Raw genomic sequence first — 18,801 nt, forward strand, 5'->3', positions numbered from 1 at the left:
ATCACATTGCTGGAGGATCCAGCTGGGATATGGGTTTATTCTACAGTTTCTACCAGGATTTCCAGATTTGGTTGACTTGGCCATTTCCACTAGCAAGCACACATTTTTTTGCACAGAGCAGTGCTCACCCTGGGAATTAATTGCTTTTTTGTAATTCTGAAGTAAAGATGAAGGCTGCTTCCCCATTTTGCAAACCCAGCCGTCAAGAGCAGGCAGCAGGGATCTCGTTTTCAAGGTGCAAATGAAGGGCAGTGCCAGAGGCCCCGACGGTCAGCCCTGCCCCGACGCTAGGCTGGGGCTGTCCCCCACACCTCTGCCCTGCGGTCACCCCCTCGGTTCCCACCAGGAACGCCTGGCTGCAAACCACACAGCAGGGCACAGCACGGCCTTGCCGGGAGGTGCTGCACGGGCACACGTGGCTCCGCACCGCGCCTGGGCAGCCGGGCCGGGCGGTGAGACCCCGGCTCGCGCCACGTGGGTGCCTGGGAACGGTCTTCAGTGCGGCTTCCAGGAGGAGCGGGGGGTCCGGGGGGGCCGCAGTTCTGATCTCACTGAGCATCCCAGCAAAGCAGGAATGGCTCTCTTCCAGCAGTGGCGTTATACCCATCTGTCGGAGGAGAATTGGGCCCAGGGGTTTGTGGCACTTGGTAAATACTAGTTTTAGTGCAACAGGTAATTGAAATGTCTGGTGCAAATGAAGTTTCTGTACATAGTTCCTTTGCAGCATAACTGGCTTTATTCCTTCCACACACAAATACCAGTGTGCATGTGAATGCACGTGTCCTGAATTTACCAGATCTGATGCTGCTGTTTGGGCAAAACTAAAAGCCGGGCAGGAGAAATCAAATCTATGGGTTTGTCCCAGTGCTTCTGGGTTTTGTGAGCCACCTTCCTGCTCAGCTAGCTGTGGCAGGAGGTGCTGGTCCTGCCTGCCTGGCTGTGAGGGGGACACCAGCAGCGAAATGTCAACACAAAGCATCCCATCACCCCAAGAAGCCCCGCTCCCTCCACCTCCTCCTCCTCCCACCCGCCCCCGATCCCTCAGCGCCACGGGGGAGAGCCCATGTGCAACCGAGGTGACGTGCCACTGGGGTTTCAGAGCCGGAAACGCAGGGCGGCTTTGGCTGCAACCCTGACAGCGCAAGAGTCTTGCGCTCGCAAGGCTGAGCCTCTAGCCCCGAGTGAGTTTTGGGTCTCTAACGATAATTTGCATCTCAAAAGAAAAGAGCTTTTTTCCTGATTTCATGGTTCTACTTATCACTTTCTTCCTGCTCCCACTGGAAATCTTGGCCCGTCATTTGGTAAAACATGACATTGAAGGGTTTGTAAAACTTCCGCAGTCTGTGGATGACGTCTGGGTCTATTTTGGGGTGAGTTCGACCCTTGGACTTGCCCAAGCACCGGGGAGCACTGCTGTCCTCTGGCTTCTTTAGACAGGGGAACCCCTTGGTTTTATTAAAATAAAAATGTTTCTCTGTCACAATCCTCTTGAGGCCTAAGAAGTCCTGGACCTTGGCCATTTCCCCGGCCGGGTCAGTGATGAGCCTCTCGCCACTAACAAAAAGGATTTGGGAGAGGGGGAAGTACTGGAGCCAGTTCTCCAAGTGCAGGGCATAGATCCCGATGCGGATCGCGCTCCAGGAGGCGTCGATCAGCCCCAGGGTCCGGTTCTTGAAGGCCAGCACCTCGAAGGTGGGGATCTCCGGCTTCTTGGAGAGCGTCTGCGTGTAGTCCGAGATGGCCCGGGTGACCGGGTTCCTCACCACCACGATCAGCTTCGTGTCCTTGGCCATGCAGTGAATGCGCCTGGGGGCCTCGTTGGTCACGAAGTAGCTGGGGGTCTTCTCCATGGTGATCTGGCCGTCCAGCGTCTTGGGCATCACGTTCCTGCACAGAAGCAGAGGAGGGGTGGTTAGCAAGGGGCCAGGCACGGGCAGACACCTTGGTGTCCCTCCTGCCCCGTGCAGATGTTGGCGGGACGCTCAGGAAGAGGGATGCTGCCACGCCTGCGGGCCCTGGGGACCAAAGCACTTCCGGCTTTGTTTCTTCTCGCACCCCGGACATGGTGGGCACCTGAAGTGTTAAATCAGCCTTGGTAACACGTTATACATCAATTCGCCGTAGGCATATGTAGACAAAAGTTAATTGACAATAAACCTGTACAATACCTGTCTGTTCAGCAAGCCATCTGCTTCCATTTGCTCAATTAAGCCTATTCACTTCAGAGCCTTGTACCAGAGTGGTGCAGTTAGGATTACACAAGACCTTTTTGTTATGATGACATGCTTTTAAATGTCTCAGCTAATAAAACTTAATACAGAATAAGATCCCTTGCTTCTAGTACAATAATTAAATTTATTTACTATCTTGTGTGTGAGAAAGAATGACTTTTCTTTTATCTCTAATTCACATGCTCTGTCAATAATTAATTGCTGCTGGGTTTTGAGCTTCCTGTGCAAGCACTTTTATTAGCCAAAAGGAATTTGCCTACTGGATAAATTAGCATGTAGCAAGACTTTCCTGGATAGCGTATTACCATATTGTAAAATGAAACTGCAGCGAGATAGCATTTATATCTAAGAAAATGAAGAGGTAAATGCTTGTCCCAGCTGCCCCCAGTTAAAGATTATCATAGCAAGCCAGAAGGTACTAAATGATGTCCCCTGCAAGAGCATTACAGCCTCTTCACACCTCCTCAGCCGCCGGGTGCTGGAGGGGCTGAAGGGCAGTGCCACGAGCACTACACAGCTCCCGCCTCTGCCCGCGCCGTGGCCGTGGGCAGTCCCAGCCCTGCTGCCGTGCCCCCCGCCCCGCCGGGCCCCGCTCCGGCACCCGCTATGTCGTCCGCAATAGAGATGCCCGGGTGGGAAACTGGCTGGATCCCGAAAGCCGTGAAACGCCCTGCCTCACCCGCCGGCCGCGGCCCGTGCAGGCGCCGACGCGTGCAGCGCGGAGGGAGCACCGCCAGCCCTGCCGCCCTTCCCAGCGCCCTCTGCTCGGAGCGGGCGAGGTGAGACAACGCAGGAGGCCGCGAGCCGTGCCTGCCAGAGCGCTCCCGCGCAAGGCTTTCCCTGCCCACAGCGTGCCCGTTCAAAGGTTTTCCAGGCAGGGTATTGACTGCTTTTTAAGTGTGTTTTAACAATATTTTTATCTTAAGCCTTTCAAATACTCGTGCCTAGGCACACCCACACAAAGCGTAGTTTGTTTAACCTGTTGTTGGCTAATGTGCCCCGACCATGCGGCACCTGACTGTGCTGCTGCCTGCAGGCAGGAGGAGGAGCGGTGTCCCTGCTCCCGGGGGGACCTGTGGCACTGGCCAAGTCTCCCGCAGCAGACACGGAGGACGGCGATGCTCAGGGTCTTGCAGGATCGTCCCTTCACATTGCAACTATTTTTAGTACAAACATATGGTGAGGAAACAATGTAAATAGGCTGGGAATGGCTCTGTAAGAGCACCTTGGGCACTGGCGACCGCAGCGATGCTGACGTCAAACCGCCGAGCCCCAGGAAACAGCCATTTCAGGAATTACACAGCTGAAGTCTGCAAGCAGAAGTGGCTGTCAGGCAAGGCCCAGCTAGATTTGCCTGTCAGTGTTGCCTCGTATTTGTGACTGCTAAATGCACTGGCTTGCTTTAAACCTCCCCGTAGTTTGTGTGTTTATTGCCGGTGTAATCCATCCAATGGGGCTTGTTTTGCCAAGGTGCTGCTGGAGGAGGTGCCGGGGCTCCTGTCAAGGCAAGAGCGAAGGTGGGTTTGGTGCTGCCACAGGGCTGCTCGTGCCTTCAGCATTTTTGGATGAAGAGGCCGGCGGGGTCCTGTGGCTTCCCCTCTCCTGCAGTCAGCATCTTTCCTGTTGAAAAATCTCTGGCTGAGTCCTGGCAATGGGGTTTGTAGGGGAGCAGGGCTGCAGGACTCCAGCTTACCCGTTTCAGGGCCAGCACGCCGGTGGCCATGCCCTGCCAGTGAGCTCGTCCCTCCAGCATCGTGCCCACCAGAGCTGCCGTCCCGACACGGCAGGGTGTTTGCAGTCCCGCCTGCTGCCCAGAGCACTTCGGTGCTTTGACCCTGCCTTGCATCAGCCGTCCGAGTAGCGGCGATGTGCAAGGAGCGAGGATTAGTCGGAATGATGCATCTTGAGGTATTTTATCTTAAGAAAAGCCTGAAGAAATTAAGTGCACTTGGGGACTGCAGATGCTGCAGTTACAGACCGGCTTTCCTGGGAGGGGATCCAGCACCCAGGTTTAACAGCCTCGTAGGAAGGAAGCATCTTTTACGGCTATCCACATCACAGCAAGGCCCACAGCGTGATCAGGGATTGAGTCCTCAGGTGCCCACTGCTGTACAAATAGGGTGCCCTTCAGCCGAGCGTGAGGTCGTGTAAGGGAGCGGTGCGAGGAAAGTGCACAGAAAATGAGACCGGGAGGTTGAGCACGTGGGCAGGCAGCACTTGCCGCGTGGAGGCCTGGAGCAGAAGTGCTCCCTGCTGCTCTCCAAAGCGCATGGTGGATAGGAGAGAGAGCATCGCTGACGGCTGGAGCGGGGCTTCCGCTCCCCAGCGCCACGCAGCACCCACGCTCCAGCTTGCCACCCCGGCCAGGGCAGCGGCCAGCTGGGCACAGGCACCACCGGCTGCAGGGAGCAGTGGCTGGCGACTGACCCTGCAAGGGCGTCCCGCCAAATTCCCGGAGCTGCACCAGGGCTCACCCAACTTCTCTCTCTGCGTGATTCTGACCGGTGTTTGTATTCCCATGGAAATTGCATTCACTCAGCAGCACGTCTCTGAGAGCGACTGGCCAAAGATAACCCTCAATTTCAGGATGTGTCCCACTGCAGAAATGTCCCCGCTGCAGAGTCCCGCTCACTGGCCTTGGCGGGCGCTGCCTTTGCATGCGCAGCGAGCTTGCAGTGCACCAGTGCTTTCTGTGCTGCCCACAAAATACAAGCGCGGCTGTGCAAAATTTCCCGTTTGATTTTTTTTTTTTTTAAATATTGCCTAACTAACTTGGAACTGAAATGCTAACATTTCTGCACGGAAATTAGGTCTCAGTCTTGATGTGACAGAGCGGTGAAAGGAAGGAGGAGAGCTGGGGGGCTGAACTGAGAGGAGGGCTGGCGGCTGCGGGGGGCTGCCACAGGCAGCACGGCTCTGTGCGGCCGCTCTCACAGCCCGGGTGCTACCTGCCGGTGGTGGAGGAGGGGGAGCGATCCACCTCCAGCAAGGACGAGGGCCACAGTCACGGGGCGTTTGTTCCCCACAGCAGCACCAGACACCCCGGGCCCAGCCTCGCAGGTGCGACTCGCTGGTGGGACCCGGCCCTGAGCCCGCGCCAGCAGCCGACTAAACTACCTTGTAAAAACCATCTCGCGGCAAGCTAAACTATCTTGTAAAAGCTGTTTAGAGAAACGGCACTGAAGAGCAGGCCAGCAAGGACCTCTGAACAATGACTGCGTTTCCCTGCTACCAGGATCTCCCTTCGGATCAGGCGTTTGCTCTGAACACTCGCTCCCCGCCGCCACCACCCTTGCTGCACTCACTCGCTTGCCTGCAGAGGCTGGAGCAGCACAGTGATAATGCTGGCTGTGGTTCTCCCCGCCACGTCCGATCTAGCCCCAGCCTGGCAGAGCGCTCGCAGCGTTGCCGTCTCCCTCCTGCTGCTGCATCATCCGTCATCCGCCCAGATGCCAGGAGGCAATGCCACTCCTGGCTATGCTGGCTGCGGTTTAGCCATTGCAGTCGTCTGCACGGTGCAACCTGCTCCTCCAGCGAGCGTGACTCAGGTGTGGTGCTACAGCGATCTCACCAGGGTCCAGGCTCCAGCCCTTGGGGCAGCATCTGGCACTGGAAACCGCTTTGGCAGTGGCTGGAGGCAGTTTCCAGCCCTGTCGGGATGAGCACTGCACACAGACTGAGCCACAATCCCTGCCCCGAAGAGCTTCCAGAAGAAGAGTGGGAGCCTGCGAGGAGAAGCGGCAGCCAAGCTGCAGGAGCCAGCGCCTGTGGCTGTCCTTGGGGCTGCGTGATCGGCCTCGGAGAACACACGGAGGAGTGAGGCAAAGAATTGAGACCAGGGAATAAAGGCGCTTCCAATCCAGTGACTTTGCCCAGAACAGGTTTCTATTGAACCATTAATTACCAAAATCAATGTGTTACTCTTCTGTTCCTTGCTCCACAAAATAGTTATCATCAGTTATAGATAGTAATTTGGAAGCATTTCCTTTTTAACGGATCCTATCACAAGCTAGCTGCAGACCACGTTTTGCCCTGCTGCTTGCTGTCCTGTGCTAACACCCAGAGCACCTCCAGCGTAGCGGAGCTGCCAGCTCCCGGGGCAGAGGTACCGCAGCCCGGGTGGTGTTTGGCAGTTTTCCTGCCGGGTCGCCTGTCTTTGACACCGGTCAGTAATGGGAACCCCTGCGGAAGGACCGAGAATCTCTCCACCAGCTATGGGGCTACTCTGCCCATGCTCCTTTCCTCCTGCTTCCTGTCACAGAAGATTTAATAAAGTCCTGAAGCAGAAAGTTTTAATGTTGCTTCCCAATCTCTGTAGTTAGTGGCAACTCTAGAGATGGTTAACATGCACAGAGGTGTCCAGTCCCTCCTGTGTCTTGCTAAATTCTGTGCTGAAAGACACCAAGCAGCAACAGGGTCCCTGGACTCATCCGTCAGTGCTCGGGCAGTGTTTCTCCTTCGTGTGGGCGGGCTCCGTATTCACTGCTGTCCTGCTCTGCAAGGATGGGAGAACGGAGGTCTCTGCCTTCTCCCTTTATCCCAACCTTCATTTTACACCATGGTAAAGCTGGAAAGGGCTGAACCAGCTCCAATGCTCCCTTTGCCAGCTCTCCACAGGAATACTGAAGGTCTCAGTTCACGGCAGGTTCTCCCAAAGCATCCCTTCCAGGCCAGGGGCATGTTTGATCCTGAGCTGATAACGGGGGTGAAGCTCTGGGGACGCTGACCTGGGGGTCAGCTCCTGCTGCTGGGAGCTCGGCTCAGCACTTTGGGACAAGAGGGTCAAAGTGGACCAAGAGGACTGCAGTGAACCCATGGCATGTGGCACTACGGGGAACGGGAAGACCCAGCTCTGATTTTTGAGTGAAGAGGGCATCAGCTGAGGCAGCGGTGGCCTGGATAACAGGAGAATGAGCAGCGTGTAAAAGTCCTTCTGCCTTGCAAATGGTGCTGGACTGCCAGGCGAGCACAAAACACCATTACCCCGCGGTGTTCCGTTAACCTGATACCCACGCAGCAGCACCTCACACTTGTTTGTGCTGTCTCAGACAGGATAAGCTGTTTTCCTATGCAATTGTCTGAGCAGAAGGAGGGACCGGCATAGGCAGAATTGGCTGGTATGCTCCTCTGAGTCAGACACCCTGGCAGCATGCAGCAGGCTGTCAAATGTCAAAATGTGGCAATTATGAGATGCTAAAAGCTCTGCTGGACTACGAGCGATGGACTCCCAGACAATAGGGCTCGAGGGGACCATTGCTGTCGTCTGCTCTGACCCTCTGCACCGCACAGGCAGACCTGCCCTGGCCTGCCCGGGCCACCCGGAGCGCGGCCTCCACCAGCACATCTGCTCTGCAGCAAAGAGCTGCGGGAGCAGAGGGGCCCGGCGGCCCGGGGGAGCTCCCGGGGTTAGTGAGCACCACTCACTGCTGCTAAGCACCTCGGCTGCGCTGTGAATTGGTCTAGCCGCAGCCACTAGCTCATTGGGTTTTTTGTGATACGACTTTGTACCTGGTCTCTCTCCTAGCTGACAAGATGCTGTTCTGCAAAGAAGTGCCTGTGGACTCTCAACTAAAAGCTCAGAGCAGATGGGGGCTGGCTGGGCCCCTGCCCCTTGTGCCGATGCTCTGGCTGGGCACTCAGAGCGGAGGCTGCAACTGCATTTGTGCTGCATTTGCTCCCGCTCCCCGCCAGCATCTCCCCGGCACTGCGAGCTGCCCCTGGGACATTTGGGCGGGTTCCCAAGGACCCGGTGCTTGCACAAGCCTTCGTTTGCTTTGCATTGTGGATTGTGTCTGTGATGGTGGGTTTTTAGACGACGATGCTTAAAGAGATGAAAACTAATCAGACTTCAGAGGAAGTACTGCTGCTCGCCGTCACCCACGCTGCCGCTCCTGCCCATCCCGCCGCTGGCAGGGCTGGGTAACGGCCAGGAGCGGGGTTCCCTCTCCTGCCAGGCGCTGCCGTGCCGTGGCAACAGCCCCTTCACGGACAGTTTTGTAAACAAGGATTTTGGTCCGCTCTGCTCTAGGGTCAGGGCAAGATGATTGCCTTGCCTTTAATATTATACTTACTTAGCTTTTACTTTAAATTATGGTTTCAATAAGCTGTTGCAAAGAAACCCCCAAGCCTCCAAGCCTTTTCTCTGTGGTGGGGATGCTTCAGACAATGCTCTGGATGCAAGTTGTACAGGCTGATGTTCAAGTATAAAACAAACACACCAGGGGTTTATAAAAGAAGCACAAACAAACTATTAATTGCAATGGCCCCTTCAGATGATGTTATCACAATAAACAGGAGCCAAGAAATTGCAGAACTAATAATCTGAAAGTGTTGCCACATTTAAAGACTCCGTTTAACTCCATGCGCAATAAAGACAAATGGACAGATAGGTTGGCACTGAGGAGAGACAGCAGGGAAGTAGCGATCAAGGAAAAGAGGAGGAAAAGCAGATTCAGCTTTTGCTGTACAGTTTTAGGATAACACTGGGAGCCGCAGTGTGTCCTCAAGACAGCCCTGGCCCTGCAGAGCACCAGAACTACTGCAGGGCACATGCAGAAATGTTTTTTCCCAAACTCTGCCTTGTTTCAGACTTACTTTTTAGGTGCTGCCTTTCCTGGGCAGGCATACGGACCGCCTCGCTGAGCTCCCCCAGTGCAGAGGCAGCTGCGAGGGAGGCTCGGGCCCGTCAGCCCCACAAGCCAGCGCGTCCTGCTGACGTCCTGCTGCACGCAAGAGCTGCTGCCAAGCACGCAGCAGAGAACGATACATGGCACCGCCGGCTCCTGTCGCTAAGAATAACAAGGGTGTTAAAACCTGGAGCAGCCGAGCCTCTGGCACGGCAGGAATACTCCTCAGAGCAGTTAACCTTCACAGAGCTGCTGCCACGTGCTCTGCCCTAATTGCGCGCGTGCCGACAGAATGCTAACCAGCTCTGCGCGCTCGGGCAGGACGCGATGCTCCGGATCGCTCTCCTCCAGTGGCTGCTGCAGAGCCCTTTGCCATGCTGGGCCGGGGCTTTGCTCCTGGAGAGGACTGCCTAGCCTCGTGGACACGCTTTGGCTTTTCTTGCGGCGTTTGTTTCCCTTTCAGTGCCGGGCTGGTTGACGAAGAGGCACTGCCGTGCTGCTGACCACCCCTGCAGAGCAGCCCAGGAGATGAAGTGCTGGAACGGGACGTGTCCTCTTGGCTCTGCCACTGGTCTCTGCTCACCTCCCGCCCCTCCTCTGCCTGCATCGCTACCCACCTGAGAAAGAGGGGCAAGCAAGCCACTTCCCCCGGAAGGAGCTCCGCCGCCATACAGCATTAATGACTCCTCGACTCGGTTACGGGGATGGGCATCATTTCTTCACGCTTGTTGGTAGCAGCATCCCTGCGCTGTGCAATGTCACAATGAAACTTTTATTGCCATTCCTGGGCTTGGATCCAGGAATTACCTGGTCCTCACAGCAGATCATCAAATACGTGTTACCGGGTGCTTGCTTGGGCTTTTGATATTTCTCTCCCGTCCTACTCATTCCCGGTGCCGTGGCGTGGAGGCTGAGGAGGGCCAGGCTGCTCTGCCTGCCCCCCCGGCACCCCCGCCGCTCCCCAGTCAGACGGGGGACGCGCTGCCATCGCCTCTTTGAGGTTTTTGCTCTGAACACAAAACCTCCCCCCAGCCGCTGCGAGGCGATGGGCAGGACATCTGGCTCCCGGTCCCCTCTGATTTGTGGCAAAGGCCAGCTCTAAGCCCTCATTGGGAAAATGTGCTGTAGTAATTGTTCTTAACTGCTGGCTTCAGACAAGCTCTTTATTTTCAAAGGATACATTTTATAAATTTGTGAATTTGCATGTTGCCAAAATCCCCTTGTGGTTTATTTAAATCCAGATTATCTTGTTTATTCCTTCAGTCACAGCTGTCATTTATCTCTGTGTAGGCAGCTTGTTCACGATGTTGCAGGTTTCCTGCAATCCCACTCAAAAGGAGTCTTTGTTAACCGTATTTTCGTGTTCTCAACAAGAGAAAGAAGTTCACAGTAACTCCCAGGGCTTGGAGAACCGAGAGGAGGACACGGATTTGCACAACTGCTATCCGAAAGAGGCGACGGCCGGGTGCCGCAACAGTGTCACCTGCCCATGGAGCTCATCTCTGCTGCTCCTCAGAGTGGAGCAAACATCTGCTTTTGTCTTCTGAAAAGACAAACATGAAGTCATTTTCCTTTTTATTATTAACACATTCCGGTATAATTGCTTGAGCTGTCAACTGTGACCTGCCAGTAATTCAGCAGGCGTGGGACTTTCAAGGGGAGAACGGCATTGCAACTGAAGACTGCAATACGCATGAAAAGCAGAACCTATTTGCTGTAAGCCCCCAAGTCAAATCTCTTGTTGAATTTGTTCAAACATAAATTTACAGCTGAATTTACATAGGTTTAATGTTTTATAATCTTTTTGGTCTGTGAATCTATATTCAAGACTGAGTGCATTAGCTTAGAAATATTGTGCTTAACGCTGAAAATAATTTTAATCTCTCCAAAGTCCAATCCTTTGCACATCACTAAACCTCAGGATCCAATCCCTTCTAATAAGAGACACAAGACTTGCATCTGTTGCTGCCTAATAGATTCATACTGCTCTAATTCACATGGCTTGCACATGTCTGTTAAAAAACATTAAATGCAAATTGTAAAGCACTTCCAGAAAAGCGGGTGCCAGTTCAGACTGGGGCTAAAGCAAAACAAATCTCCCCCAGGAGACTCACTGAAACAGTTCCACGGTTTGGAAGCTGGTGTGCCGCTGCCGGCTGTGGGAGAAAGGGGTGAACCGTCCTTCTCTGGCACTTGAGCTCTGCTCTTGCAGGACTTAACACCCGAAATTAAGGGCTGCCTGGGACCGCTGGTTTCCCTCTCCAAGACAAGCAGCTTTCCGTTGTCCCAAATTTGCAAAGCCATTCGGTGTCCATGCAAAACACTCGTGAGGGGCAGTTTGAGACTGCAAAGACACTTCCTTGCTCTGTGCCAGCCACCTTTCCTGCCACGTCCCTGCCAAGGTCCCCTGGGCCGTGCAGGCCTCAGGAGCCCAGGACACGACAGCCGGAGCAGGGGCAGCCCCCGCTCCGCTGCAGCCAGAGGGGTGAGGAGCAGCAGGGGTGGGAGCGTCTCGCTGCCCCGCAGCAGGGCCAGCGGCCCCCTCTGCGGCCGCACGCTCCCTTCCGGGGCCGCCTGGAGCCATCCCTCCCGCGGCAGCCTCGGCCGGGATGGAGACCGGTCCTGTGTTGCCATACCAACGCAGGTGCTAACGCCGTGTTGACTAACTGCGGGCTGATCCGATCGGAGAATGGCAGCGCCGAGTTGCTACGGTAACCAAAATGCCAAATTGGAAATTGTGTCAATAGCAAAGCCATCCGAGAGGAGGCAAGGGTGCGCAGCGGGGCACCGGGCCTGAGCCTGGCCGGAGGCTGCCGGGCAGCCCCAGCGGGCAGCTGCCTGCCCGGGCCACCGGAGCTCCTGCTCCCGGGCTGAGGAAACCGCTCAGGACAGCGCAGAGGCCCAGCTGCATCCCAGGTGCCAGCCCCAGGACCTCCATTTCGCGGGGCACGGCTCCCTTGCTCCCTCCTTCCCTCTCCTGCTCCTCCGCCGCTGCTTTCCTCGCAGACGTGGCCAGAGGGGTCTGTGCATCTCATGGCAGCAAAGCCCGGGGGACAGGGCTCCCCTCCAGCAAAGCTGCAGGCAGCCCGGGCTGCAGGGCACTGCCGGCGCTGGCTGGGCAAGCGCATGGAGGAAGGACGCCGCCCGCGAGCACCATTCGAGCCGCTCTCCCAGACGCTGAGGAAAATGCCTTTGGAGTACAGTCTATTTCTAATGTGATTTTTCATCATCTCGCCCAGTCTAGAGTCCAACAATCACAATGAAAGGGATTCTGTGTCTCCACAAAATGCAAAATCTTTAACGGCTCATTGGCATGTGCTTAAGTTGGCCTGGATAAGAAGTTACTCCTGAGAGCCCGCTATTGATTCTGTCAGGGATTCAGAGGTTTTATAGGCATCGCTCAGGATCTCTTTAGTACTTGTACCTTCTTAATGGCTCTCATCGCCGATAGAACTGAAAACATCCCCCTGCGCACTGGGAAGCGGCTGAATCCATGCCAGGAGACAGTGCCGCGCTGCTGCCGTGGGAGCGTGGCTGCCCTCCACGGCACGGCCGGCCGGGCAAGCCTCCCAGGCAGCCCTGGGGAGAGAACCCTTCCCTGGTTCCTCTGATGCCTTTGAAGAGGTGGGGGAGGTACCAGGGCTAGGGAAAGAGGTGGGTGAACTTCACCCAGGAAGGCTCCTCTCCTCCTACCGCTACGCAACAAAATCAGTGGGCAGCTGGCTGAGTAGCAGACAAAAATATAAATATGCTCTGATTTCGCTGGGACCATCTGGCTCATGCATGATAGGTGGGTAAGAATGCTATAATCGTGGAGCAGAGAACTAAGCTGATCCATTAAAGTCTTTTAGCAGAAGCAACTATGGAAGCTGTATTAATCCAGCAATGCTTTGTGAACAGACATCACAAGGTTAGATCCATTCAGTTGCAATTAAAAATAACCCTTGCTGTTCAGGCTGGCTCGGATAGCTATTACAGCATTGTGTTCCCCAAAGACTCTCATGTATATAGATTGTTGATGCTCTCACAATGCAATCTGAAATTACGATCTTAATGCTAAATCTTGCTTTCTTCTGTTCCTTCCTCAAGTGGATCTCCTCTGGGATACGGCTGTTGCCTTGTGCCGAAATCCCTCGCCCATCTGACTGCACAGCTCGCACACAAATTGGACGGTCTCAGATTAGACAGTGCTGCTACAATTTCTCTGCCTTCCTAATGGGCTGTGGCCTTAACCACCGCCTTCCTCACCGGCAGCCACGGCGAACGCGCAGGGGTGCGCTGGCTCCCAGCTGCCTGGTCTGGCCCAGCAGCTCACCCAGGAGCAGTCTCCAGAGCTCTGCAAGCTCCTGGTGCGGCTGGAAGCGCGCGTGCCGGCGCAGATGTGCCGAGCCATCTCGGTGGCTCACAAACACGGCCCTCAGCACCACTTGGCTTCAACTGTGCAAAGCAATCTCGGTCCTGTGGATGAGATGTGTGTTCAGTGTGACATCATTTTACCAGGGATAAATTTGGCCCGATCTCTCCAATTTTAGTGTAATATTTACTGTTGGTCAGCACTCAGCCATGAAACAGGTTATGAAAAAGGCTGGAAATGCATGTTTCTACCCCACTGCAGTCAAAATTGTTTTGACTAAGCCTCGCTACCATTCTCTAGAGAAGCGCTACGATGCTATTCACTGGGAATATCTCAGTGTTGTCTACCAGATTTAATTACCGTATTAATCACAGTTATAGCAAAGCAGAACTGGTGCGAGTTCCAGCCTCTCACACACGTGCTGGAACAGGGACTCACTGACAGAGGAAGAGCGAGTCCTGCCTCCTTTGACCGAGGATGTTCAAGTCAAGGCAGTCTGTTCCCAGTCCAGGTTTCCCTTCAACATAAGGTACAAGTCCCTTGAGTGCGAGCTCATTCGTTTTCCACTGTCATAGGAGGAAGGGACGAGACCTGGTGCAAGTCCTAGGGCTGAGAAAGCAGCATGCCCACCCTGAGGACTGTGCGTAACCACAGCGAGCTCCACGCTTGAGGGAGGCTTGGTCTTGCAGAAGGGGTTCAGGACAGTTTGGAGGGCAAACCCCAAGGGGGAAAGAGCAGCTACTTAATGAGCAAATAAATACAAACTAGCTATGAAAAGCTTGGGGTGTCCCAATACCCGTGTCTCAGTCACGGGTAGCTTGCTCAGCAAAGTGTGGGTCCTCCAAAGAACGGGGGTGCTCCTGTTTCTCCTCAATCCTGCTCCCCACCCACTCAGAAGGTACGGTCAAGCCGAGGGTGTCACCTGCGCATCCGGGCTGCGGGGATGCGTGTGCTGATGCTCAGCACAGGGCTGACTGCAGGCAGCAGGAGAGCAGAAGGGCAGCAGGGTGGAGCACCCTCCCTACACCTGCTTGGAGAGGACCAGTACAGCTGCAGTGGGACGAAAACCTGCCGGGGGAAAATCCCCGACACAAGCAGTCAGCCCTACTGTCAGACTCAGACCGGCCAAACCCACCGTGCGCTGCAGAGCTGCCGCTACCGGATTGCCCTGGAAAGCCGGCTGCAGCCCCTGCTCGGGCAGGAGCAGCCCCCACCGTGGGTCAGCACTTGGGGCTGGGCACGGGGCTCCCCCCGCCGTCCCCCTGCACACTGGCCCCCGAGCAGCAGCGAGAGGCCAGCTACGCCGAGGCACGCACAGGCATGCACAGGCATCCCCGGCTGTCCCAGTCCGCTTGTCAGCCTCGGGCAAGCTGCAGGACCCCAGCCGTGCCTGCCCACATGCCAGTCCCCAGCACACCTGCAGATAAAGCGGGCATGAACTACGTAAAATGCTGACACACTTGTTGGCCTACGCTTGAAGGACAGCAAATCCTCTCCGAAACACTAGATCCAGTGCACCTTGTCGGCAGCAGGCCGTTGCAGACCTTCCCTGCCCGCTCGCTTGGGAAGGCTGCTCCCGAGGCGGGAGCTCCCCTGGGACGCGCGGCAGGACGAGCCCCAGCGCAGCCTCCGCGTCCTCCTGCCCTGAACACGGCTGGCAGGCGTCTGTGCGGGACTGCGCAGGCACCGTGCAGACGTGTTTCCATCCAGCTTTGCCTTGCTGATTGCTAAGCAGTATCTGTGGAAGCTTCAAGACTGTTAGTAATACGTGCCATTGATATTGCAGGCTATGGTTCCTGGAAGAGCCAGTTTGATATGGAAAACATACAGCTGAGGAAGAGAGCTATACACACCGTCCAGTTCACTTTAAATACTGACTTGACTCAACTGGGCAGTTCAAACCATTCCTGTTTCCCAAAGATAGGCCTTTCCTGAGAGGAGATATCATGAAAATAGATTATTAAAAGGTAGTAGTATGGAGCTATACATCGTGAGGAGTCCTTTTTCATCTTCTGGAAAATTTACTTCTACCAGGAAAAAACCCCTGACAGTAACGGCTGCCTAAGTGAAAGCACTGCTGCTGTATCATGCTAAAAGCTTTTCAGGGAAAAGCAGTAAATAAATTCCACTCTTCAGATGTATCTGGATGTTATCCTAACAGTGCCAGAGTAATAGGCGAGCCATCAACAGCTAAAAGGCTGGGAATTGTTACGGAGGGACAACAGAGGAGTGATATCTGCAGAACAGGTTGAATAACAAGAGTAACTGTACGCATCCCGCTGCCGAGCTCTTGCGCTGCTGGCAGCAAGGGGAAAGGAGAAGGACTCAACTCACCGGCACAGAAAGGTCTGACACAAAACCGCCAGTAAGCGCTGCCATAGGAGCTCCTGGCCGGTCAGAGGCGGGCGACCAGGAGCACAGCCCTTCGGTGTCTTCAAAGCTGTGCAATCACTTGTTTGATTTCTAGTTGTAGACGGCACAGGTCAGCGCAGGCCCGCCGGTGCCGCCGGCAGAGCAGCTGAACGCAGGGGCAGGCGGGGAGGAGGACGGAGCCGAGGAGGACAGGCTCCTGCCGGGAGAGAGCAGATGCTGGAGGTAGCAAAGCCAGTCCCCAATCCCTCCACGTAGGTGCTGGGTGGCCAGATCTTCCTGATTGCGTTAACCTCTCAGTTGTCCAAAACACAGTACCCCACTTTTTAATCTACAGTGGGGCCAAAAAACAATATCCCACTTTTTCATCTACAGCAGGGCAGTATTTGCATCCAGCCCCTGCAGCCCAGCACATGCCCCAGGCAGAGCCCCGCTGCCCTCCCTCACCATTACCGGGCAGCAAGGAACACCACTGCCCCGTCCCCCCCTTACTGCCTCTTCCCTGAAGCTCCTGATCTATCCGCTTAGCACCAGAGACAAGCTGGCGGCATCAGTTCCCAAGTCCCCAGGGCACCCTCGAGGCACGGCGAGGTGACACAGCACCATCTTGGTCGCAGCATCGGATGAGCCCACGGTGGCCGAGGCATCCCCCAAAGCGACTGCCAAGGACTGCCCAGATCCCAGACTCCTCTGTTCCCATCCAAGAGCTGCCCTTCTGCCCCAGGAGGGAGCGATGCCAGCCAGGCTTTGCTGAGGGTACAGCTATTTATTATTTGCTTCTGTCGATTATTTTGGGGTTTAAGTTCATTTATTATGTATGCAAAAATGGTAACACGCTGGCATCTGAATGTCTTTTAGGCATACAATATCCTTATTATTCAAAATGTTTTTTCCTCCATAATTGAATGGTTTACCTTATTATTACTTTATGTTAATGACCCAGCATTTCCATTTTTCTATAGGATGCTTAATTGTAAGCAAAGTGCAATCAGAATCAGAGATGCCATCTGTAATTGACAGCAGCATAATAACAGCCAGCATTGCAGGAACAAAGTACCAAAATAAATGGCAGTGGGGAGAAAGCCGCCTCTGAAAATACCCAGGAAGCTGTTCTGGGCTGGGGCAGAGCCCCATCCACGCAGGATCCTCTCCCCGAGCAGTGACAGTTTGGGCATTAACACAGATAGAGTGCTATTTATATCAGTTTGTACATTTAATCAGTTTTTTTGCAGTTTTCAGCGAGATGTGAACTATATCCCTGTCCAAGGCATTTGGTTCAAATCAGCTGAGACAGAGAATAATCAAGATTTATGATTCTCATTCTGACTCAGATCACACAGTCAGTGCAATCGGTACAGCAGAGCTTCCTCTCTGAGCCCAAGTGACATCCCTTCACTCTCCCTCGCAGAAGTGATTTAACGTCCATCTCGGGAACTGTCAAAACGCTGCTGCAGCTCCAGATAACAGCAACTCCGGGCTTTCCCCTCCCGCCTCCCCACCGCACGCAGCCACGCGTGGCGACACTGGGAGGGCACCGCAACCGAGTTAGAGGGTGGTTGGCAGAAATCAATAAAATAGCACTTTGCAAAATAAAAGGGATTTCATCTTGTCCTGCCTCTCAGTACAGCTTAGAGCAGCCAGGAGAAGGAGTAGCTGCGGTGCATCTGACCTTCCTCATACAGAGCATCCTTGCTGGGGGAGCAGCATCGCAGGTTCGGCACATGCCACCGCCGTCCAGGTCATACCTGCCCTGCTGCGAGGGGAAGGGCTGTGAACAGAGCCAGCACTGGGTCTGCAGCAAGGAAGGACCCTGGGAACGGCTCAGGAGGCAGCTTCCAGCAGCAGAAAGGGTTGTCAGCGCTTCCAACAGACAGCTCTATTTCCAGGGGCTCAGCACCAGTCCAGGGAGCCAGAGCTGTGCTCTCCAAGATCTCAGCTGGGAAGCAAATGTTTAGATAAAAATTAAATCATCCAAAAGCAACTCTATTAAAAAAGAGCCAGGTGATGGGAACATAGCAGTGGCAAGGCTGTTTCCAAGCTGTTTTGAAGGCAGCCATGCTGCACACGCAGGCTGGCCGCGGCGTGCTGCCGCTGGTGTCGGCTCTCGGGATGCTCCAGCGGGCTCTTCCCCAGGCATCTGCTCCTGTCAGCGCGAGACAGACACGAGCCCGGGCCAGGCAGCTCAGCAAGGACTGTGGAGGAGGCTTCATATGCTTTTGCACCCAGGAGAGACCCTGCAGACCCTGCTTTTGACATCATATGCTTTTGCACCCAGCAGACCCCCTGCAGGCTACGTCCATGCCGCCCGGCAGACCTGGGCAGGATCCCTCCTTGGGCAGCACAGCGGAGCTGGTCTCTCGCATCTCAGCCGATAAACCCCGTCTCCTGTGTCTGGTTCATGAAAACAGAGCGCTGCGACCCTGGCAATGAGGGCTCGGCAGGGTCGGTGGATTCATCCAATAAACGGGGTGACGGGAGCTCCGTCTTGATTGTAGCAGGCAGTGAGCTAGGAAGGGGAACACGGGCTTGTCTTCCCTTATGCACAGCCTCGAAATGAAGGCAGAGCAATATGCCAGCCGTGAAGGGAAAATAAATGCTGTTTACTTGCAGTACTGAAGTCTCCACATAGTGACTTTGTCAGTACAGGTGCCTGTTAATGTTTTGTTTTCTGCAGGGTTTGTTGAGCCATCTTTTCCCCATACGCATCCGCACTGTGTGCAGCACAGCTCAGATCCAGCCAGGACCCTCTGTTGATTTCGCACACACGGTAAAACATTCAAGTAAGTGAAAAAACAGACCGATTCCACTCCAGTCAATAGAGTAAACAATTCCTGGTTTGGATAAACAGAATTACTAGTGCTGAAGAGCCCTGGGCAGCACTGCACACTCTGATTAGTGTAAATGCTAAACACAAACCAATTAACACTCTCTAAGTCTGCTTATCTCATGTCACTTAGTGCTAAAATAAAGCCTAACACTAAATACACATATTGATTTAGCCATTAAATCTAGCATCACTCAAAACAGCTCATTATATTACTGAGAAACAAATAAAGTCACCTTAATTTTCAGAACCTACTGTATTATGAACAATGACTTAATTGCTCCATCCAGCACCGGGGAGTTACTACTGACAGTGAGAACAGACGGATACTACCTAGCCTAAACATTAAACCTAGCCCGACCACAGGAGAGGTGGCAAGAGGGCATCTCTGTGCCA

The 18,801-nt window shown here is 54.4% G+C and overlaps 1 protein-coding gene across 1 annotated transcript in view; it reads right to left on the minus strand.

Annotated features, from left to right (window-relative positions):
- Nucleotides 1-1,250: 1,250 nt before the first annotated feature.
- The window catches only part of HS3ST4 (heparan sulfate-glucosamine 3-sulfotransferase 4), a 65,169-nt gene continuing 47,618 nt past the window's right edge, over nucleotides 1,251-18,801 (minus strand). Inside the window, exon 2 of the mRNA XM_075514964.1 lies at nucleotides 1,251-1,887. Coding sequence (XP_075371079.1) covers nucleotides 1,251-1,887 — 637 coding nt within the window. The remainder of the gene's footprint in view (nucleotides 1,888-18,801) is intronic.

Source organism: Mycteria americana, chromosome 12 (genome assembly GCF_035582795.1).
Source record: "Mycteria americana isolate JAX WOST 10 ecotype Jacksonville Zoo and Gardens chromosome 12, USCA_MyAme_1.0, whole genome shotgun sequence".
Classification (NCBI taxonomy): Eukaryota; Metazoa; Chordata; class Aves; order Ciconiiformes; family Ciconiidae; genus Mycteria; species Mycteria americana.